Source organism: Bombina bombina, chromosome 6 (assembly GCF_027579735.1).
Source record: "Bombina bombina isolate aBomBom1 chromosome 6, aBomBom1.pri, whole genome shotgun sequence".
In the NCBI taxonomy this organism is placed as follows: domain Eukaryota; kingdom Metazoa; phylum Chordata; class Amphibia; order Anura; family Bombinatoridae; genus Bombina; species Bombina bombina.
Window position 1 is genome coordinate 503,440,919 of NC_069504.1, and position 23,536 is coordinate 503,464,454.

At 41.8% G+C, this 23,536-nt stretch overlaps 1 protein-coding gene across 1 annotated transcript in view; it reads right to left on the reverse strand.

The window, feature by feature from the left end:
* Nucleotides 1-23,536, reverse strand: part of SNX1 (sorting nexin 1) — a 240,470-nt gene that overhangs the window by 149,960 nt on the left and 66,974 nt on the right. The window contains exons 3-7 of the mRNA XM_053717383.1: nucleotides 12,449-12,585; nucleotides 12,094-12,160; nucleotides 11,176-11,219; nucleotides 10,105-10,246; nucleotides 9,427-9,505 (exon numbers count right to left, since the gene is read on the reverse strand). Of these exons, the coding sequence (XP_053573358.1) occupies nucleotides 9,427-9,505; nucleotides 10,105-10,246; nucleotides 11,176-11,219; nucleotides 12,094-12,160; nucleotides 12,449-12,585 (469 nt within the window). The remainder of the gene's footprint in view (nucleotides 1-9,426; nucleotides 9,506-10,104; nucleotides 10,247-11,175; nucleotides 11,220-12,093; nucleotides 12,161-12,448; nucleotides 12,586-23,536) is intronic.

A 23,536-nucleotide genomic window follows, 5' to 3' on the forward strand; every position in this document is an offset into this window, starting at 1 on the left:
CTGGACTAGAATGTCGTCCAGATAGGACGCCACTGCAATGCCCCATAACCGAAGCACCACCAACAGCGCTCCCAGAGCCTTTGTGAAAACTCTGAGAGCTATGGCAAGACCAAAAGGAAGAGCCACAAACTGGAAGCGTTTGTCCAGAAAGGCAAACCTTAGAACTTGTGAATGGCACATGAAGGTACGCGTCCTTTATATCCACTGTTGTCATAAATTGACCCTCTTGGATCAAGGGAAGAATGGAATGAATAGTTTCCATCTTGAAGGTCGGTACACTAAGAAAATTTGTTTAGACTCTTGAGATCTAAAAAGTGGTCTGAAGGTTCCATCTTTTTTGGGAACCACAAACCGATTGGTATAAAAAACCCAGACCCAGTACCTGTATTGGAACTGGAACAATCATTCCCAGGTCTGAGAAGTCTCCTACACAGTTTAAGAACGCCTCTCCTTATGTCTGATCTGCAGATAATCTTGAAAGCAGAAACCTGCCTCTTGGACAAAAACATTTGAACTCTAATTTGAATCCCTGGGACACTATTTTCTATTGCCCAGGGATTCTGAACATCTCGGACCCAAGCCGGAGCAAAGACTGAAAGTCTGCCCCCTACGAGATCCAATCCCGGATCGGGGGCATGTCCTTCATGCTGTCTTTGATTCAACAGCAGGCTATTTGGAATTTTTTTTTTTTTTGGCTGAAATTCTTTAAAATTTCAAAAGAGATTATTTCCGTCAAGTCAGGTCCCAACAAGGTCTTTTCCTTGTAAGGGATCACTAAAAGCTTAGACTTAGAGCATACATCCGAAGAACAAGGCTCTAACCATAAGGCTCTGTGAGCTAGAACAGAGAAACCTGAAACTATGTTCCCAGTTTGATAACTTGAAGGGGAGAATTTGAAATAAAGGAATTAGCCAATTTGAAAGCTTTTATCCTATCCTGGATTTTATCCAGGGAAATTTCTGACTTAATAGCATCAGACAACGCATCAAACTAATATGCCGTCGCACTAGTACACAGCTGGTTGCCATTGTAAGCCCTGGTGTACATCCCTTTTCTAATTTTCGTCCATAGAACCTTTGAAAAATCAAACTATCCTCTAAGGGTATAGTAGTTCTCTTAGCTAAGCTGGAAATATTCCTTCCACCCTAGAGAATGTTTGCACAGCCTCCTTAGCTGAGTCGGCTATGGGAAACACCTTTTTAAATATAGGGAATGCGGTCTTTTCCATTTCTTATAACTTACTGGACACACTAGGATAGAATACACCTGTAATGTACTTACTGGGCGCACTAGGATAGATTACACCGGTAATTTCGGAGTCGCCCAGGGTAGCTAAAACCTCCTAAAGTAACAAATGGAGGTGTTCAAGCTAAAAAAAACTGAAAGAAAAACAACCTCAGGATCAAATAAAAGATATTATTCCATCTGAGTCTGATAATTCTCTCTCAGATAATCCAAAAGTATCTTCCTCTTTCAGGTAACAGGGAAGAACCATTCGGAATAGTAACTACTGAATCAATCAATTTTCTATTCTAAATGATTGAAAACAATTCCTCTAGTAATGTGTTCTACCTCGTAGGAAAAACATATAATGCATGAAATTCAGAGTAACTCCGGGTGGAGTGTGAAAGGAAGCGCAGGGCACTACATGTGGTCCATAAAGTTTAGTGGGACACTATAGGAGAAATTTGTGGCATAGATTGACCTTTGTCAACAGACTCCTAAACAGCAATCGCCTTAGAAGGAGTAGGTTCAGAAAAGAGTGAAATTTTTTAATAACAATTGACACATAAAAAACGTTACTGTCTCTTTAATTTTTAAAAATTAACTCATTTTTTGTGTGCTCTTGTTCCATCGTAAGTCACAAAGGATGAAAAACAATAAACAGCTGAAATTATTTTAATAAAAATTAAAAGATAAAAAACTTTTTACTTTTAGTGTGCCGAACAAACTAAAATAGTAAACAAATAATGCAGAAGTTAACCACACCTCAGCCAAACCTTGCTGAGGTGTCCATCTGCCCTTCAAACATGTTTTTGTGCTAGAAACATAATATAACATAAAAAAAAACAACGGAACTGAAGAATGTCTTAGAATTATTGTTCTTTTATTCCAGTTGCTGCAAAGGGGAGACTGATTAAAGGTAATTGCAACTAGTTTCATAACGGATTGCAATCAGCAGGGACCCTATCATATGCTCTAATAACTGAGTGCATTATGATCTGGAACATAGCTGCAAACTCTTTGACCACTATTTACAGTGTAAAGAGTCCTTCCGTTTCCGACAACGGAGTTAGAGATTAGAGTGCACAGCCCAAATTGGCGCCACCCGTAGGTCCGCCCATCATGGGCGTCGCAATATCAGGCTCTCTTCTCGATATTATACAGCCTTAACTTACTAGGTGCGCAGCCCAAAAATGGCGCCACCCGAATCTCCGCCCATCGTGGGCGATACAATATCAAGCACCCGTCGCCATTATCCTAAGATGCTTAACTTACTAGGATAATGGAGATAATATAACAACCATTACGCCACCGGGAGCAAACGAACCAAGAACCTATCTGGGGGCAAATTTGGCTACCACTTTGTACATAGTGGCTTAGCCAAAAATATGTGACCAAAGAGTCTACGCTACTCAGGAAAAAACAGAATTTATGCTTACCTGATAAATTACTTTCTCCAACGGTGTGTCCGGTCCACAGCGTCATCCATTACTTGTGGGATATTCTCCTCCCCCACAGGGAAAGGCAAGGAGAGCACACAGCAAGAGCTGTCCATATAGTCCCTCCCAGGCTCCGCCCCCCCCAGTCATTCGACCGACGGTTAGGAGAAAAAAAGGAGAAACTATAGGGTGCCGTGGTGACTGTAGTGTATAGAGAGAGAAATTTTTCAAACCTGATTAAAAAACCAGGGCGGGCCGTGGACCGGACACACCGTTGGAGAAAGTAATTTATCAGGTAAGCATAAATTCTGTTTTCTCCAACATTGGTGTGTCCGGTCCACGGCGTCATCCATTACTTGTGGGAACCAATACCAAAGCTTTAGGACACGGATGAAGGGAGGGAGCAAATCAGGTTACCTAAACAGAAGGCACCACGGCTTGCAAAACCTTTCTCCCAAAAATAGCCTCCGAAGAAGCAAAAAGTATCAAATTTGTAGAATTTGGCAAAAGTGTGCAGAGAAGACCAAGTTGCTGCCTCACATATCTGATCAACAGAAGCCTCGTTCTTGAAGGCCCATGTGGAAGCCACAGCCCTAGTAGAGTGAGCTGTGATTCGTTCAGGAGGCTGCCGTCCGGCAGTCTCATAAGCCAATCGGATAATGCTTTTCAGCCAGAAAGAAAGAGAGGTAGCAGTAGCTTTTTGTCCTCTCCTTTTACCAGAATAAACGACAAACAAAAAAGAAGTTTTGTCTGAAATCCTTTGTTGCTTCTAAATAGAACTTTAAACCACGGACTACATCTAAATGGTGTAACAAATGTTCCTTCTTTGAAACTGGATTCGGACACAAAGAAGGGACAACTATTTCCTGGTTAATATTCTTGTTGGAAACAACTTTTGGAAGAAAACCAGGCTTGGTACGCAAAACAACCTTATTTGAATGGAACACCAGATAGGGTGGATCACACTGCAAAGCAGATAGTTCAGAAACTCTTCTAGCAGAAGAAATAGCAACCAAAAACAGAACTTTCCAAGATAGTAACTTGATATCTATGGAATGTAAGGGTTCAAATGGAACCCCTTGAAGAACTGAAAAAACTAAATTTAGACTCCAGGGAGGAGTCAAAGGTCTGTAAACAGGTTTGATTCTGACCAAAGCCTGTACAAAAGCTTGTACATCTGGCACAGCTGCCAGTCGTCTGTGTAACAAGACAGATAAAGCAGATCTCTGTCCTTTTAGAGAACTCGCTGACAATCCCTTATCCAAACCTTCTTGTTAGAAAGGAGAGGATCCTGGGAATATTAATCCATGAGAATCCCTTGGATTCACACCAACAGATATATCCTTTCCATATTTTATGGTAAATCCTTCTAGTCACAGGTTTTCTGGCTTGGACCAGAGTATCTATCACTGAATCTGAAAACCCGCGCTTGGATAAAATCAAGCGTTCAATTTCCAAGCAGTCAGCTGGAGAGAAACTAGATTTGGATGTTCGAATGGACCTTACACTAGAAGATCCTGTCTCAAAGGTAGCTTCCATGGTGGAGCCGATGACATATTCACCAGGTCTGCATACCAAGTCCTGCGTGGCCACGCAGGAGCTATCAGAATCACTGAGGCCTTCTCCTGTTTGATCCTGGCTACAAGCCTGGGAAGGAGAGGGAACGGTGGAAATGCATAAGCTAGGTTGAACGACCAAGGCGTCACTAATGCATCCACTAGAGTCGCCTTGGGATCCCTGGATCTGGAACCGTAGCAAGGAACCTTGAAGTTCTGACGAGACGCCATCAGATCCATGTCTGGAATGTCCCATAATTGAGTCAACTGGGCAAAAACCTCCGGGTGGAGTTCCCACTCCCCCGGATGAAAAAGTCTGACGACTCAGATAATCCGCCTCCCAGTTGTCTACTCCTGGGATGTGAATTGCAGATAGATGGCAGGAGTGATCCTCCGCCCATTTGATGATCTTGGATACCTCTTTCATCGCCAAGGAACTCTTTGTTCCTCCCTGATGGTTGATGTAAGCTACAGTCGTCATGTTGTCTGACTGGAATCTTATGAATCCGGCCTTCGCTAGTTGAGGCCAAGCCCGGAGAGCATTGAATATCGCTCTCAGTTCCAGGATGTTTATCGGGAGAAGAGACTCTTCCCGAGACCATAGACCCTGAGCTTTCAGGGAATCCCAGACCGCGCCCCAGCCTAATAGACTGGCGTTGGTCGTGACAATGACCCACTCTGGTCTGCGGAAACTCATTCCCTGAGACAGGTGATCCTGTGACAACCACCAACGGAGTGAGTCTCTGGTCATCTGGTCTACTTGAATCTTTGGAGACAAGTCTGTATAGTCCCCATTCCACTGCTTGAGCATGCACAGTTGTAATGGTCTTAGATGAATTTGAGCAAAAGGAACTATGTCCATTGCTGCAACCATCAACCCTACTACTACCATGCACTGAGCTATGGAAGGCCTGCAGAATAGAGTGAAGAACTTGACAAGCTTTAGAAGCTTTGACTTTCTGACTTTTGTCAGGAAGATCTTCATTTTTAAAGAATCTATTATCGTTCCCAAGAAGGGAACTCTTGTCGACGGAGACAGGGAACTCTTTTCTACGTTCACCTTCCACCCGTGAGATATGAGAAAGGCTAGAACAATGTCTGTATGAGCCTTTGCTTTGGAAAGAGACAACGTTTGGATTAGAATGTCGTCCAGATAAGGTGCCACTGCAATACCCCTTGGTCTTAGAACCTCTAGAAGGGACCCTAGCACCTTTGTGAAAATCCTTGGATGATCTTTGTGGATAGGAATATGTAGATACGCATCCTTTAAATCCACGGTAGTCATAAATTGACCCTCCTGGATTGTAGATAAAATTGTTCGAATGGTTTCCATTTGAACAATGGAACTCTGAGAAATTTGTTTAGAATTTTTAAATCCAGAATTGGTCTGAAAATTCCCTCTTTTTTGGGAACTACAAACAGATTTGAGTAAAACCCCCGACCTTGTTCCACAGTTGGAACTGGGTGTATCACTCCCATCTTTAACAGGTCTTCTACACAATGTAAGAATGCCTGTCTCTTTATTTGGTTTGAAGATAAGTTAGACATGTGGAACCTTCCCCTTGAGGGTAGTTCCTTGAACTCCAGAAGAAAACCCTGAGAGACTATTTCTAGTGTCCAGGGATCCTGAACATCTCTTGCCTAAGCCTGAGCAAAGAGAGAGAGTCTGCCCCCTACTAGATCCGGTCCCGGATCGGGGGCTACCCCTTCATGCTGTTTTGGTAGCAGCAGCAGGCTTCTTGGCCTGTTTACCCTTGTTCCAGCCTTGCATTGATTTCCAAGCTGGTTTAGTCTGGGAAGCGTTACCCTCTTGTCTAGAGGCTGCCGAGTTGGAAGCCGGTCCGTTCCTGAAATTGCGAATGGAACGAAAATTGGACTTATTCTTAGCCTTGAAAGGTTTATCTTGTGGGAGGGCATGGCCCTTTCCCTCAGTGATGTCTGAAATAATCTCTTTCAATTCTGGCCCAAAAAGGGTCTTACCTTTGAAAGGGGTATTAAGCAATTTTGTCTTGGAAGATACATCCGCCGACCAAGACTTTAGCCAGAGCGCTCTACGCGCCCCAATTGTAAACCCTGAATTTTTCGCCGCTAACCTCGCTAACTGCAAAGCGGTGTCTAAAATAAAGGAATTAGCTAACTTAAGTGCGTGAATTCTGTCCATGACTTCCTCATACGGAGTCTCCCTACTGAGCGACTTTTCCAGTTCCTCGAACCAGAACCACGCCGCTGTAGTGACAGGAATAATGCACGAAATAGGTTAAAGGAGGTAACCTTGCTGTACAAAAATCTTTTTAAGCAAACCCTCCAATTTTTTATCCATAGGATCTTTGAAAGCACAATTGTCCTCAATAGGAATGGTCGTGCGCTTGGCTAGAGTAGAAACCGCCCCCTCGACCTTAGGGACTGTTTGCCATGTGTCCTTCCTGGGGTCGACCATAGGGAACAATTTCTTAAATATAGGAGGAGGGACAAAAGGTATGCCTGGCTTCTCCCACTCCTTAATCACTATGTCCGCCACCCGTTTAGGTATCGGAAAAGCATCAGGGTGCACCGGGACCTCAAGGAACTTGTCCATCTTGCGCAATTTTTCTGGGTTGACCAGATTGTCACAATCATCCAGAGTAGATAGCACCTCCTTAAGTAATGCGCGGAGATGCTCTAATTTTGATTTAAATGTCACAACATCAGGTTCTGCCTGCTGAGAAATTCTTCCTGTATCAGAAATTTCCCCATCTGACAAACCCTCCCTCACTGCCACTTCAGATGGGTGTGAGGGTATGACAGAAAAATTATCATCAGCGCCCTCCTGCTCTACAGTGTTTAAAACAGAGCAATCGCGCTTTCTCTGAAATGCTGGCATATTGGATAAAATATTAGCTATGGAGTTATCCATTACTGCTGTCAATTGCTGCATAGTAACAAGCATTGGTGCGCTAGAAGTACTAGGGGTCGCCTGCGCGGGCATAACTGGTATAGACACAGAAGGAGATGATGTAGAACTATGTCTACTTCCTTCATCTGAGGAATCATCCTGGGCAACTTTACAATTTGTGACAGTACTGTCCTTACTTTGTTTGGACGCTATGGCACAATTATCACACATATTTGAAGGGGGAACCACATTGGCTACCATACATACAGAACATGATCTATCTGAAGGTACAGACATGTTAAACAGGCTTAAACTGGTTAATAAAGCACAAAAACCGTTTTAAAACAAAACCGTTACTGTCTCTTTAAATGTTAAACAGGGCACACTTTATTACTGAATATGTGAAAAACTATGAAGGAATTATCCAATCTTTACCAAACTTTCACCACAGTGTCTTAATGCATTCAAAGTATTGCACCCCAATTTTCAAGCTGTTAACCCTTAAAATGTGGAAACTGGAGCCGTTTTTAATTTTAACCCCCTTACAGTCCCAGCTACAGCCTTTGCTGCGACTTCACCAATCCCAGGGGGGTATATGATATCAAATGAAGCCTTCTAGGAACGTTTTTAGTGGATTCCAGACCCACACACATGCAGCTGCATGTACTGTACTCAAAAGTAACTGCACAGTAATGGCGCGAAAATGAGGCTCTGCCTACTACAGAGAAAGGCCCTTCCTGACTGGGAAGGTGTCTTAACAAGTGCCTGGTGCTAAAAAACGTTCCCCGATGTTATAAAAGTGTGAAATTCAACTTCAAACTGCATATAATACTTAAATAAAGCAATCAATTTAGCCCTTAAGAGTGTATACCAGTGTATAGCCCATAATAAGCCCTTTATTCTGTTTGAGACTAAGAAAATGGCTTACCAATCCCCATGAGGGAAAATGACAGCCTTCCAGCATTACACAGTCTTGTTAGAAAAATGGCTAGTCATACCTTGAGCAGAAAAGTCTGCAAACTGTTCCCCCCAACTGAAGTTCTCTCATCTCAACAGTCCTGTGTGGGAACAGCAACTGATTTTAGTTACTGTCTGCTAAAATCATAATCCTCTTTTAAACAGAACTCTTCATCTCTTTCTGTTTCAGAGTAAATAGTACATACCAGCACTATTTTAAAATAACAAACTCTTGATAGAAGAATAAAAAACTACAACTAAACACCACAAACTCCTCACCATCCCCGAGGAGATGCTACTTGTTCAGAGCGGCAAGGAGAATGACTGGGGGGGCGGAGCCTGGGAGGGACTATATGGACAGCTCTTGCTGTGTGCTCTCCTTGCCTTTCCCTGTGGGGGAGGAGAATATCCCACAAGTAATGGATGACGCCGTGGACCGGACACACCAATGTTGGAGAAATAACTTTTTATTTTTGTGCCTAATAAAAAAAAACCAGAAATAAGCCACCATCTCCTCAGCCCCAGTGCCTGCTATAAAATGCTGTCACTTTGAAATCACTCCCTTTAATGTATAGGAGTTATATCCTATTAATGTGCTTCACTTATCTGAGATTGCAGACCCAGAATAAAAAAGTCAGCACTTACCTTTGTATTCTGCCCGACAGCAGGGCAGCTCAGCAGGTTTAGGAGGTCCTCTCCCTCCCATAGCCCTGTGGAGAAAGATAAAGCCTGAGTCATCTTACTTAGGCTATCAGGATTAGAGCAGCATAAATGTATGGGAGGCACAGTGAGAATTATGTCCCACAAGTTCCCATTGCTTTAAAGGCACCAAAGCCCTACTGTAGAGACTGATATGGACTACGGCTACACCCTAGAACAAAGCAGCACAATCTTGCACTACTTTAAAAATAATAAAATCTTGATTGAAGAATATATACTAACACCTCACTTTACCTCTTCCTATCAGTAAAATAGGCAAAGAGAATGACTGGGGTGGGAGGGAGGGGAGGAGCTATTTAACAGCTCTGCTGTGGTGCTCTTTGCCTCCTCCTGCTGACCAGGAGGTGAATATTCCATTAGTAATTAAGACGATCCGTGGACTCATCGTGTCTTAAAAAAGAAAGAAAGCATCACACTAATCCCAAAGAGTCCTGGCCGATTTACTGGAACCTCGGCATCAGGTGGGATAGTGGAGAGGCAAGTAAGAAAACTGCAGCAAACAAGTTTCGGCCAATTTTAGCCAATGCTAAAATCATTCACTTTTCCCCTGTACTGTACTTCACTTCTATAGCTCGCTTCAGATGCAACCACCTCCTCTGCCCTCTCAATAATTATCATGTTACTATTTGAACTGCACTCTAAAAATTAATTATGCTACCTTTCCAAGGCTGCTCGTCTCCTTTCCAAAAACTCTGTTGAAGACGAATCCTCTTTTCCCACCTTTACTTTAGTCATACCTAAGTTAAAAAAGCAAAAATGACCATTAATGCACAATAGCATACAAACACTTCTATATCTATATTGCCACTTCTTCCACTGTTCTACATAATTCGAGATAGTTATGATAAGTTTGTTTTCCCATCTACTATTATTGATATTTAAAGGTACAGTAAAGTCAAAATCAAACTTTCATGATTCGGATAGAGCATGCAATTGTAAACAACTTTCTAATTTACTTCTGTTACCAAATTTGCTTTGTTCTCTTGGTATCGTTTATTGAAGAGTAGAACTAGGTAGGCTCATAAGAGCTCAGGAGTGTGCATGTGTCTTTAGTACTCTATGACAGCAGTGTTTTGCAACATTATTTGTAGCTTTGTTATACAATGTTGCAAAACACTGCTGCTATAGATTACTAAAGAGACGTGCACACTCCTGAGCCTACCTAGCTTTACTCTTCAATAAAAGATTCCAAAAGAACAAAGCAAATGTGAAAACAAATAAATTGGAAAGTTGTTTTAAATTGCATGTTCTATCCAAATAATTAAAGTTTAATTTTGACTTTACTGTCCCTTTAATTGTCTGAAATTTCTAAGGGACACTTTTCCATAGGACTTACCTAGGAGGCTTTTTTCTGGAGGTGGAGGCACAATAAACCCATTCACTGAATGCTTTTCAGACAGCTTCTCATACAGACCAAGAAAATCACTAAACCTTCTTTTCACAGTGAAATGCTTGCTTCTGAACATTGGCAAACTGGTCTGCAAATAAATTTACCATGGTGAGCAACTTCTAGTGGGCGTTTAATTAAAGTATCCATTTATCAAATGGAACCAAGTTTACAGGGATTCTAGATCAGTAGTTCTTTACTCTGATCTTCACATGCACATTACTTAAGGGTTTATTTGATTTGTCCAATTTGTATGCAAGTGGGAAAAATGCTATAAATCTGGAAATATGTGCACTATATATTGTCAAGTGATATACAGGGAAATAGAACTTTTAATAGACTTAAAATGACAAATTTAAACTTACATAAAATATTTAATCACGCATAAAACACAACATACTCAAGTAAGCCTTTATAGAGAGTATACATGAACTGTTGTGGATTTGGAAAACAATTATTGCTAACAAAATGGCATAATACAAATATTAGTTGTTGTAACCATAACTTACCACTCATATCTAAAGGTAATAGTTGACAAATGTTGTTTTTAGACTGTATATATAAAGAAGGAATAATTGCATGTTCTATTATCAATTTACGTTGTTTTCTTGGTATTGTTTGTTGAAAAGCATACCTTGGTATGCAAAGGAGCAGCAATGCACTACTGGGAAAATAACTGATTGGTGACTACACACACACGGCTTTTGTCAATTGCTTACCAGATGTGTTCAGCTAGCTACCAGTAGTGCATTGCGAATATGGAACTGCCTTTAACACAGTTATAAACAAGCTATAGAGCAATAATAAACAGTTGTAACACTTTAGAGCACTTTAAACGAAATGAGTGCATCATAATCAGTTTATTGGCAACTTCTGGTTTCATGAAGCAGCCTGTAAATCACAGACAGCAGAAAAATACATTAAATAGAAACAAAATACATAGTAAGGTTTTAACGCAGCAAGTAAACTAAAAGGCTGCATGAGCTAATGCAAATTCCCATGTTATGCTGTGTTTCCTACCTGAGTTGTTACTTGGTAGGCCATGTATGCATTCATGCCATCTCCTGTGAGGAAAAAAGCAATTCAATAAGGTTACTGGAAAAATATTTCAACACATCATGACATGATTTTGTCAACTTTTGTTCGTTCAGAATAGGATTCCTAAAAAACTACTTGATCTCTCCATAACTCAAGGTGCACACAACGGTGGGAAGTGGCAGTAACAAGAGGGGGAAAAAAACATGGCTCCACACAATAGACCTTCCATAAACACTGCACTACTTTGCATAAAGCATTAGAACTGAATTTTCAAAATTACACTTTGGTTATGACTAGGAATACAATATAAACAGAATAATCTGTATGTCAACAGTTTGAGAAACACTGTAGCCTACAGTGTGGCTGGCTTATACATTTGTAAAATACTTAGCTGGTAAATTTGTCAAGGAAATGGTTAAACCATATAAATGCATAACAAAAACTAAGAAATAAAATTGCACCATGTTGGCCAAGCTAGACACTTTACAAAACAGGAGCCATATAATTAGGGTTTTGTGTGCGTAGAATAAAGATTAACTCAAAAACTGCCCCAGGGCAAAACTATGAAAACGTAGCCAATTTTAAGAAACATGGCTAAGATCGTTTCCCTAACTCCTGTCCTCAGGTTATCCCACTGCTCAGGGTCAGCTAACTCTCTACTTAATGCATTTGACAGTAGAAGGAGCAGATACGTTAAAATGTGATATGTAATGCTAGCTGTCTCTAAATGAATCTGATGATCTCAGCAAGTATCTGAACGTTGTGTGCTCTAAACACTAGTCTCATGAAAATGGCTAATTCCTAGGAGAGTTGACAGTAATCGCAGAGTACACAAATTATAATTATCTACTAGACCAGACCAGCTGAGAGTAGGCGCTGGCACAGCAGACTGACACTCACCAATTTTCTCAGGATCTGTCACACTGGTGTTCAGCTCAAACTGGTCCTCCTGCTCTTCCTCTTCAAGCTAAATTAAGAGATTTATCATTTCCAAAGAAAATTAATATTCTGCACTGCATATGAGATGCTATAATCTATATTGTGATTCCAATGCGGTCTTTCTCCATACATAGACTTTTTCCCCACCTTTTCTTTACATACTTTCTTCTTACTAACTGTCCGGACACACTAAGCCACTTCCCAAACAGAAATCACAGATAATAGTTCAGTTATACCTCCCTTTATATGGCCAATACCTATTTCTATATTATTTGCATATGATCTTCCCCAACCTAATGGTATGATCCCTCATTACCTCCTCATAAGTCTTTTGCTTGGGGGTAACAGAGGCACTGGCAGCTGCAATAAGCATGGGCGTGGTCAGTGGTACCTTTCGAAGCGCCTCATTTTGGCTGTTGTGAGAACTCTCCACAGATAACTTGACCGTGGATTCTGCAAAAGGGGTAAAACAGGAAGATTAGGTTAACAAATACATTATTATGGCACAATATAAATTGAGCAGAGTGAACACAACTATAGTTGTGAACTGAGAGGGAGTTGAAGGACTTACTAATGTCAAGAAAGAGTAAAGGGTATCGAAGAAAAAATAGTGAAGACATCTTTAGTAAAAACTGGTATAGTTATTGGTCAAGATACATTGGAGAAGAGATGTGGGAGGATACACAAGATTACGTTATGCTTATTGTAAATTCTGCATTTTTATGACGCTTTACGAGAATCTCAATGAGTCAGTTAGGTCATTCCCAAAAACTGGTGAGGAACAATGTATGTCCAATAGAAGAATCAAAGGAGGTAAAGCTAAATGAGAGAGATGTCAACCATAGGCGCATTAAAGGGAGATGTCCCACATTCCAAATTATAATCTTGTCTCCGTGCATCCTAACCCCCAGGGGATTAAAAACAGTATGAAAAATAGGGTTGATTGTGTTTATGAAAACACTGAAGAATTAAAGGAGAGTGAGCATGAGCTAAGTAGATATTTGCTCTGCGACAATACCTGGGACAAGCATCCAGAGTAAAACATTGTATGTGTTTACAAATGGGCTGTGGTTATAATGTTTTTTTTTTTGTTGTTGTTTTTTTTTTAAAGGGCAGGTATTGAATGCTGCCTTGTTAAAGAGGGTTTCAGTATATAACTTATATGCACTCTGGTGTTTTTTACTCTCCTGTAACTCTCTTCTGGTACGTGAATAGAGACCCTGTCAATCTGCAACTATTCACTGCACTCTGGTGTTTTTTACTCTCCTGTAACTCTCTTCTGCTACGTGAATAGAGACCCTGTCAATCTGCAACTATTCACTGCACTCTGGTGTTTTTTACTCTCCTGTAACTCTCTTCTGGTACGTGAATAGAGACCCTGTCAATCTGCAACTATTCACTGCTCTCTGGTGTTTTTTACTCTCCTGTAACTCTCTTCTGGTACGTGAATAGAGACCTTGTCAATCTGCAACTATTCACTGCACTCTGGTGTTTTTTACTCTCCTGTAACTCTCTTCTGCTACGTGAATAGAGACCCTGTCAATCTGCAACTATTCACTGCACTCTGGTGTTTTTTACTCTCCTGTAACTCTCTTCTGGTACGTGAATAGAGACCTTGTCAATCTGCAACTATTCACTGCACTCTGGTGTTTTTTACTCTCCTGTAACTCTCTTCTGGTATGTGAATAGAGACCCTGTCAATCTGCAACTATTCACTGCACTCTGGTGTTTTTTACTCTCCTGTAACTCTCTTCTGGTACGTGAATAGAGACCCTGTCAATCTGCAACTATTCACTGCACTCTGGTGTTTTTTACTCTCCTGTAACTCTCTTCTGGTACGTGAATAGAGACCCTGTCAATCTGCAACTATTCACTGCACTCTGGTGTTTTTTACTCTCCTGTAACTCTCTTCTGGTACGTGAATAGAGACCCTGTCAATCTGCAAACTATTCACTGCTCTCTGGTGTTTTTTACTCTCCTGTAACTCTCTTCTGGTACGTGAATAGAGACCCTGTCAATCTGCAACTATTCACTGCACTCTGGTGTTTTTTACTCTCCTGTAACTCTCTTCTGCTACGTGAATAGAGACCCTGTCAATCTGCAACTATTCACTGCACTCTGGTGTTTTTTACTCTCCTGTAACTCTCTTCTGCTACGTGAATAGAGACCCTGTCAATCTGCAACTATTCACTGCACTCTGGTGTTTTTTACTCTCCTGTAACTCTCTTCTGGTATGTGAATAGAGACCCTGTCAATCTGCAACTATTCACTGCACTCTGGTGTTTTTTACTCTCCTGTAACTCTCTTCTGCTACGTGAATAGAGACCCTGTCAATCTGCAACTATTCACTGCACTCTGGTGTTTTTTACTCTCCTGTAACTCTCTTCTGGTACGTGAATAGAGACCCTGTCAATCTGCAACTATTCACTGCTCTCTGGTGTTTTTTACTCTCCTGTAACTCTCTTCTGGTACGTGAATAGAGACCCTGTCAATCTGCAACTATTCACTGCACTCTGGTGTTTTTTACTCTCCTGTAACTCTCTTCTGGTACGTGAATAGAGACCCTGTCAATCTGCAACTATTCACTGCACTCTGGTGTTTTTTACTCTCCTGTAACTCTCTTCTGGTACGTGAATAGAGACCCTGTCAATCTGCAAACTATTCACTGCTCTCTGGTGTTTTTTACTCTCCTGTAACTCTCTTCTGGTACGTGAATAGAGACCCTGTCAATCTGCAACTATTCACTGCACTCTGGTGTTTTTTACTCTCCTGTAACTCTCTTCTGGTACGTGAATAGAGACCCTGTCAATCTGCAACTATTCACTGCACTCTGGTGTTTTTTACTCTCCTGTAACTCTCTTCTGGTACGTGAATAGAGACCCTGTCAATCTGCAAACTATTCACTGCTCTCTGGTGTTTTTTACTCTCCTGTAACTCTCTTCTGGTACATGAATATTTACATAGAGCAAATGATTTTAGTTTGTTAATTTAGTCCTACATCTGTTGTACTGTTATCCAATGTGTTATTTCTAATGTTCATTTACTTGCCATGTGATGTTCAATCCTTATCAATACTTGCTATTATTCTAAAATTTATAGCTGTCTTATTCCATAGTTTTAACCTCCCCCAAATTTTATTGTCTGTTTACTTAACATCTCACCCTGACTAGACAGACCAGAATCTAATTTTCCAATTGGCCTTTCCAATTGTCTTTGATTAGCAATCAACTAAATTTAGTGGACTCAGCTGACTGCCCTCCCTGCATATATTTCTCACTAGTTTGGGATGTGCATTGCTATAACAACATATGTTCACATTTTCAAAGTGAACATTTTATAAGTGCTGCGGAATCTGTTGGCGCTCTACAAATAACCGATAATAATAAGTGAAACACTAGCAATAGAATTAAACAAGAATTAAGTGAACATTTTATAAGTGAGGCACTAGCAATAGAATTATACAAGAATTAAGTGAACATTTTATAAGTGAGGCACTAGCAATAGAATTATACAAGAATTAAGTGAACATTTTATAAGTGAGGCACTAGCAATAGAATTATACAAGAATTGAACAAGGATTGAACAAGGATTGGGCAAGGGGCAAGAAAAAGGCAGGTACTTTTGTAATATGTTTGATATACCTTACTGTTTTCTTACGCAATTGCTACTGTAATACTGTGCCTTATGTGTTTAACTGGTTCCTTCTTTTGTAAAAATGCCTAATATCTTCATATTCCTTTTTGCTGCCTTCTGTCTCTATAACAAACTACATTATTCAATTACTCCTTCTCCCTTTTCACCTGCACTGTTCATTAGCCCATCTCTCTTAAACTCACCTTACTTTTGTACTCATGAACTTTACCTATTCCTAAACACTCTCTCTCCCCCCTGCACCTTGTCTCAAAAGCAGTCTCACTACTGAAAAACAGAATTTATGTTTACCTGATAAATTACTTTCTCCAACGGTGTGTCCGGTCCACGGCGTCATCCTTACTTGTGGGATATTCTCTTCCCCAACAGGAAATGGCAAAGAGCCCAGCAAAGCTGGTCACATGATCCCTCCTAGGCTCCGCCTACCCCAGTCATTCGACCGACGTTAAGGAGGAATATTTGCATAGGAGAAACCATATGTTACCGTGGTGACTGTAGTTAAAGAAAATAAATTATCAGACCTGATTAAAAAAACCAGGGCGGGCCGTGGACCGGACACACCGTTGGAGAAAGTAATTTATCAGGTAAACATAAATTCTGTTTTCTCCAACATAGGTGTGTCCGGTCCACGGCGTCATCCTTACTTGTGGGAACCAATACCAAAGCTTTAGGACACGGATGAAGGGAGGGAGCAAATCAGGTCACCTAAATGGAAGGCACCACGGCTTGCAAAACCTTTCTCCCAAAAATAGCCTCAGAAGAAGCAAAAGTATCAAAGTTGTAAAATTTAGAAAAAGTGTGCAGTGAAGACCAAGTCGCTGCCTTACATATCTGATCAACAGAAGCCTCGTTCTTGAAGGCCCATGTGGAAGCCACAGCCCTAGTGGAGTGAGCTGTGATTCTTTCAGGAGGCTGCCGTCCGGCAGTCTCATAAGCCAATCGGATAATGCTTTTAATCCAGAAGGAGAGAGAGGTAGAAGTTGCTTTTTGACCTCTCCGTTTACCAGAATAAACAACAAACAAAGACGAAGTTTGTCTGAAATCCTTAGTAGCTGCTAAGTAAAATTTGAGAGCACGAACTACATCCAAGTTGTGCAACAAACGTTCCTTCTTTGAAACTGGATTAGGACACAAAGAAGGCACAACTATCTCCTGGTTAATGTTTTTGTTAGAAACAACTTTTGGAAGAAAACCAGGTTTAGTACGCAAAACCACCTTATCTGCATGGAACACCAGATAAGGAGAAGAACACTGCAGAGCAGATAATTCTGAAACTCTTCTAGCAGAAGAAATTGCAACCAAAAACAAAACTTTCCAAGATAATAACTTAATATCAACGGAATGTAAGGGTTCAAACGGAACCCCCTGAAGAACTGAAAGAACTAGGTTGAGACTCCAAGGAGGAGTCAAAATTTTGTAAACAGGCTTGATTCTAACCAGAGCCTGAACAAAGGCTAGAACATCTGGCACAGCTGCCAGCTTTTTGTGAAGTAACACAGACAAGGCAGAAATCTGTCCCATCAAGGAACTTGCAGATAATCCTTTTTCCAATCCTTCTCGAAGGAAGGATAGACTCTTAACCTTGTCCCAAGGGAATCCTGCAGATTCACACCAACAGATATACCAAATTATGTGGTAATTTTTCTGGTTACAGGCTTTCAGGCCTGAACAAGAGTATTAATAACAGAATCTGAGAACCCTCGCTTTGATAAGATCAAGCGTTCAATCTCCAAGCAGTCAGCTGGAGTGGGTCGAACGGACCTAGAACAAGAAGGTCTCGTCTCAAAGGTAGCTTCCATGGTGGAGCCGATGACATATTCACCAGATCTGCATACCAAGTCCTGCGTGGCCACGCAGGAGCTATCAAAATCACCGACGCCCTCTCCTGATTGATCCTGGCTACCAGCCTGGGGATGAGAGGAAACGGCGGGAACACATAAGCTAGTTTGAAGGTCCAAGGTGCTACTAGTGCATCCACTAGAGCCGCCTTGGGATCCCTGGATCTGTACCCGTAGTAAGGAACTCTGAAGTTCTGACGAGAGGCCATCAGATCCATGTCTGGAATGCCCCACGGTTGAGTGACTTGGGCAAAGATTTCCGGATGGAGTTCCCACTCCCCCGGATGCAATGTCTGACGACTCAGAAAATCCGCTTCCCAATTTTCCACTCCTGGGATGTGGATAGCAGACAGGTGGCAGGAGTGAGACTCCGCCCATAGAATGATTTTGGTCACTTCTTCCATCGCTAGGGAACTCCTTGTTCCCCCCTGATGGTTGATGTATGAACTTGGCCCTCGCTAGCTGAGGCCAAGCTTTGAGAGCATTGAATATCGCTCTCAGTTCCAGAATATTTATCGGTAGAAGAGATTCTACCCGAGACCAAAGACCCTGAGCTTTCAGGGATCCCCAGACCGCGCCCCAGCCCATCAGACTGGCGTCGGTCGTGACAATGACCCACTCTGGTCTGCGGAAGGTCATCCCTTGTGACAGGTTGTCCAGGGACAGCCACCAACGGAATGAGTCTCTGGTCCTCTGATTTACTTGTATCTTCGGAGACAAGTCTGAATAGTCCCCATTCCACTGACTGAGCATGAACAATTGAAATGGTCTTAGATGAATGCGCACAAAAGGAACTATGTCCATTGCCGCTACCATCAAACCTATCACTTCCATGCACTGCGCTATGGAAGGAAGAGGAACGGAATGAAGTATCCGACAAGAGTCTAGAAGTTTTGTTTTTCTGGCTTCTGTCAGAAAAATCCTCATTTCTAAGGAGTCTATTATAGTTCCCAAGAAGGGAACCCTCGTTGACGGAGATAGAGAACTCTTTTCCACGTTCACTTTCCATCCGTGAGATCTGAGAAAGGCCAGGACAATGTCCGTGTGAGCCTTTACTTGAGGAAGGGACGACGCTCGAATCAGAATGTCGTCCAAGTAAGGTACTACAGCAATGCCCCTTGGTCTTAGCACCGCCAGAAGGGACCCTAGTACCTATGAGAAAATCCTAGGAGCAGTGGCTAATCCGAAAGAAAACGCCACGAACTGGAAATGCTTGTCCAGGAATGCAAACCTTAGGAACCGATGATGTTCCTTGTGGATAGGAATATGTAGATACGCATCCTTGAAATCCACCTTGGTCATGAATTGACCTTCCTGGATGGAAGGAAGAAGTGTTCGAATGGTTTCCATCTTGAACGATGGAACCTTGAGAAACTTGTTCAAGATCTTGAGATCTAAGATTGGTCTGAACGTTCCCTCTTTTTTGGGAACTATGAACAGATTGGAGTAGAACCCCATCCCTTGTTCTCCTAATGGAACAGGATGAATCACTCCCATTTTTAGCAGGTCTTCTACCCAATGTAAGAATGCCTGTCTTCTTATGTGGTCTGAAGACAACTGAGACCTGTGGAACCTCCCCCTTGGAGGAAGCCCCTTGAACTCCAGAGAATAACCTTGGGAGACTATTTCTAGCGCCCAAGGATCCAGAACATCTCTTGCCCAAGTATGAGCGAAGAGAGAGAGTCTGCCCCCCACCAGATCCGGTCCCGGATCGGGGGCCCGCATTTCATGCTGTCTTGGTAGCAGTGGCAGGTTTCCTGGCCTGCTTTCCTTTGTTCCAGCCTTGCATAGGTCTCCAGGCTGGATTGGCTTGAGAAGTATTACCTTCCTGCTTAGAGGACGTAGCCCTTGGGGCTGATCCGTTTCTGCGAAAGGGACGAAACTTAGGTTGAAAAGACCTATCCTGAGGAAGGGCGTGGCCCTTGCCCCCAGTGATATCAGAGATAATCTCTTTCAAGTCAGGGCCAAAGAGTGTTTTCCCCTTGAAAGGAATGTCAAGCAATTGTTCTTGGAAGACGCATCCGCTGCCCAAGATTTTAACCAAAGCGCTCTGCGCCACAATAGCAAACCCAGAATTTTTTCGCCGCTAACCTAGCCAATTGCAAGGTGGCGTCTAGGGTGAAAGAATTAGCCAATTTAAGAGCACGAATTCTGTCCATAATCTCCTCATAAGAAGAAGAATTACTAATAATCGCCTTTCCTAGCTCATCAAACTAGAAACACGCGGCTGCAGTGACAGGGACAATGCATGCAATTGGTTGTAGAAGGGAACCTTGCTGAACAAACATCTTTTTTAGCAGACCTTCTAATTTTTTATCCATAGGATCTTGGAAAGCACAACTATCTTCTATGGTATAGTGGCGCGCTTGTGTAGAGTAGAAACCGCCCCCTCGACCTTGGGGACTGTCTGCCATCAGTCCTTTCTGGGGTCGACTATAGGAAAACAATTTTTTAAATATGGGGGGAGGTACTAAAGGTATACCGGGCCTGTCCCATTCTTTACTAACAATGTACGCCACCCGCTTGGATATAGGAAAAGCTTCGGGGGGCCCCGGGGCCACTAAGAACTTTTCCATTTTACATAATGGTTCTGGAATGACCAGATAATCACAATCATCCAAATTGGATAACACCTCCTTAAGCAGAGCGCGGAGATGTTCCAACTTAAATTTAAAAGTAATCACATCAGGTTCAGCTTGTTGAGAAATGTTTCCTGAATCTGAAATTTCTCCCTCAGACAAAACCTCCCTGGCCCCCTCAGACTGGTGTAGGGGCCCTTCAGAAACCATATCATCAGCGTTCTCATGCTCTACAGAATTTTCTAAAACAGAGCAGTCGCGCTTTCGCTGATAAGTGGGCATATTGGCTAAAATGTTTTTGATAGAATTATCCATTACAGCCGTTAAATGTTGCATAGTAAGGAGTATTGGCGCACTAGATGTACTAGGGGCCTCCTGTATGGGCAAGACTGGTGTAGACGAAGGAGGGGATGATGCAGTACCATGCTTACTCCCCTCACTTGAGGAATCATCTTGGGCATCATTTTTACTAAATTTTTTTATGACATAAAATACATATAGTTAAATGAGAAGGAACCTTGGTTTCCCCACAGTCAGAACACAATCTATCTGGTAGTTCAGACATGTTAAACAGGCATAAACTTGATAACAAAGCACAAAAAACGTTTTAAAATAAAACCGTTACTGTCACTTTAAATTTTAAACTAAACACACTTTATTACTGCAATTGCGAAAAAGTATGAAGGAATTGTTCAAAATTCACCAAAATTTCACCACAGTGTCTTAAAGCCTTAAAAGTATTGCACACCAAATTTGGAAGCTTTAACCCTTAAAATAACGGAACCGGAGCCGTTTTTATATTTAACCCCTTTACAGTCCCTGGAATCTGCTTTGCTGAGACCCAACCAAGCCCAAAGGGGAATACGATACCAAATGATGCCTTCTATGTATCAGAGCTCCACACACATGCAGCTGCATGCCATGCTGTCCTCAAAAACAAGTGCGCCATACCGGCGCGAAAATGAGGCTCTGACTATGATTAGGGAAAGCCCCTAAAGAATAAGGTGTCTAAAACAGTGCCTGCCGATATAATCATATCAAAATACCCAGAATAAATGATTCCTCAAGGCTAAATATGTGTTAATAATGAATCGATTTAGCCCAGAAAAAGTCTACAGTCTTAATAAGCCCTTGTGAAGCCCTTATTTACTATCTTAATAAACATGGCTTACCGGATCCCATAGGGAAAATGACAGCTTCCAGCATTACATCGTCTTGTTAGAATGTGTCATACCTCAAGCAGTAAGAGACTGCACACTGTTCCCCCAACTGAAGTTAATTGCTCTCAACAGTCCTGTGTGGAACAGCCATGGATTTTAGTTACGGTGCTAAAATCATTTTCCTCATACAAACAGAAATCTTCATCTCTTTTCTGTTTCTGAGTAAATAGTACATACCAGCACTATTTTAAAATAACAAACTCTTGATTGAATAATAAAAACTACAGTTAAACACTAAAAAACTCTAAGCCATCTCCGTGGAGATGTTGCCTGTACAACGGCAAAGAGAATGACTGGGGTAGGCGGAGCCTAGGAGGGATCATGTGACCAGCTTTGCTGGGCTCTTTGCCATTTCCTGTTGGGGAAGAGAATATCCCACAAGTAAGGATGACGCCGTGGACCGGACACACCTATGTTGGAGAAATCTGTATCTCATCTCATGTCACTCTCCCTCTTGCTTTTACTAACTGCTGGTGACATCTCCCTAATCCTGGTCCCCAACAACTGCCTTCTAAACTCTCCACCCCCAATCTCTCTATAACTGTCGACAACTCCATCATTACCCCTACCCCGCATGCCCGATGTCTCGGGGTCACATTTGACTCAGATCTTTCTTTCACTCCTCACATTCAGTCATTGGCTAAAGCCTGCCACTTCCAGCTTAAAAACATCTCTAAAATTAGACACTTCCTTACACAAGACACAACTAAGATTTTAATCCACTCTCTCATCCTTTCCCACCTCGATTACTGCAACTCTGTCCTCTCTGGTCTCCCCACCTGCCGCCTAGCTCCTTTACAATCCATAATGAATGCCTCTGCCAGACTCATCTTCCTTACACGTCACTCTTCATCTGCTGCACCTCTCTGGCAATCCCTTCACTGGCTTCCTCTTGCCTCAAGAATCAAACACAAAATTCTCACTCTGACATACAAAGCCCTCAACTGCACTGCTCCCCCCTATATCTCAGACCTTGTCTCCAGATACTCTCCCTCCCGTCCCCTTCGCTCTGCCCACAACCTCCTACTCTCCTCCTCTCTTGTCACCTCATCACACTCCCGTTTACAGGACTTCTCCAGACTGGCTCCCATCTTGTGTAACTCTCTGCCTCGCTCCACAAGACTCTCTTCTAGTTTTAAAAGCTTCAAGTGCTCCCTAAAGACTCTACTGTTCAGGGATGCATACAACCTACGCTAACCTTTCTTTATACCAGTTCCTCTCCTCCATTGCTATCCCCTGAATCCCTTAGCATGTAAGCCTAAGAGCCCAGCTGTTTGTAGATCACCTTCTATAGAGCTGACTACAACAGTGCAACTCTTGGCAGGGCCCTCTACCCATTTGATCCCTATAATTGTTTTGTTGTTCTTCCGCATTTGTTTATAGCGCTGCGGAATCTGTGGGCGCTCTACAAAAAAACGATAATAATAATAATATAACTTGATCCACAAGACAACACTCATGCAAGCATATGGGTATTAGACGTGTATTGGATTCAGGCAAAAGCAAAAACTACTAATTTTGCTGTATTTGATTGCAATCACAAATGCAAAATGAGATGCTCCTTTCACAAATAATTGAACAAGCACATGTGATCCAAACATTTAGTTCATTCATTCATATGGTTAAAACAGTTACTCTAAGGCTTGCTTCAAATTTACAGTTTTACACTATTCAACAGTGATCTAGCAATGTCTTTGTCAGTTAAATAATAATTCCTCCTGCGCCAGCCAAAGTATGTAAACTTCACTTTTGTTCTTGACCATCTTGAATCCATTTATATATATAAAAAAAAAAAGAAGAAGCTCCCCATAGCAAATAGCAGATGAAAAGATTTTTTTTTAACAAATTTCAAACAACCTCATGGGTATAGGATGAAACAAAAAATAAATAAATATTATTTCGGGACAAAATATTTGTCCAAAACATTTTTTTTTGTATGTGCACAAGTCTAATGGGAGTTGTGTTCATTTAAATAATTCAAGTTGTTGTTACCCAAAGTGACATTACTGCTAGATAACTGTAGTGGTTCCCAGAAGTCATGTGCTGTATGAAGCAAGCTAGAAGTTGTGTTCATGAAGACAAAGTAAACCTGTAAACATTTTTAGTTAAAATGATA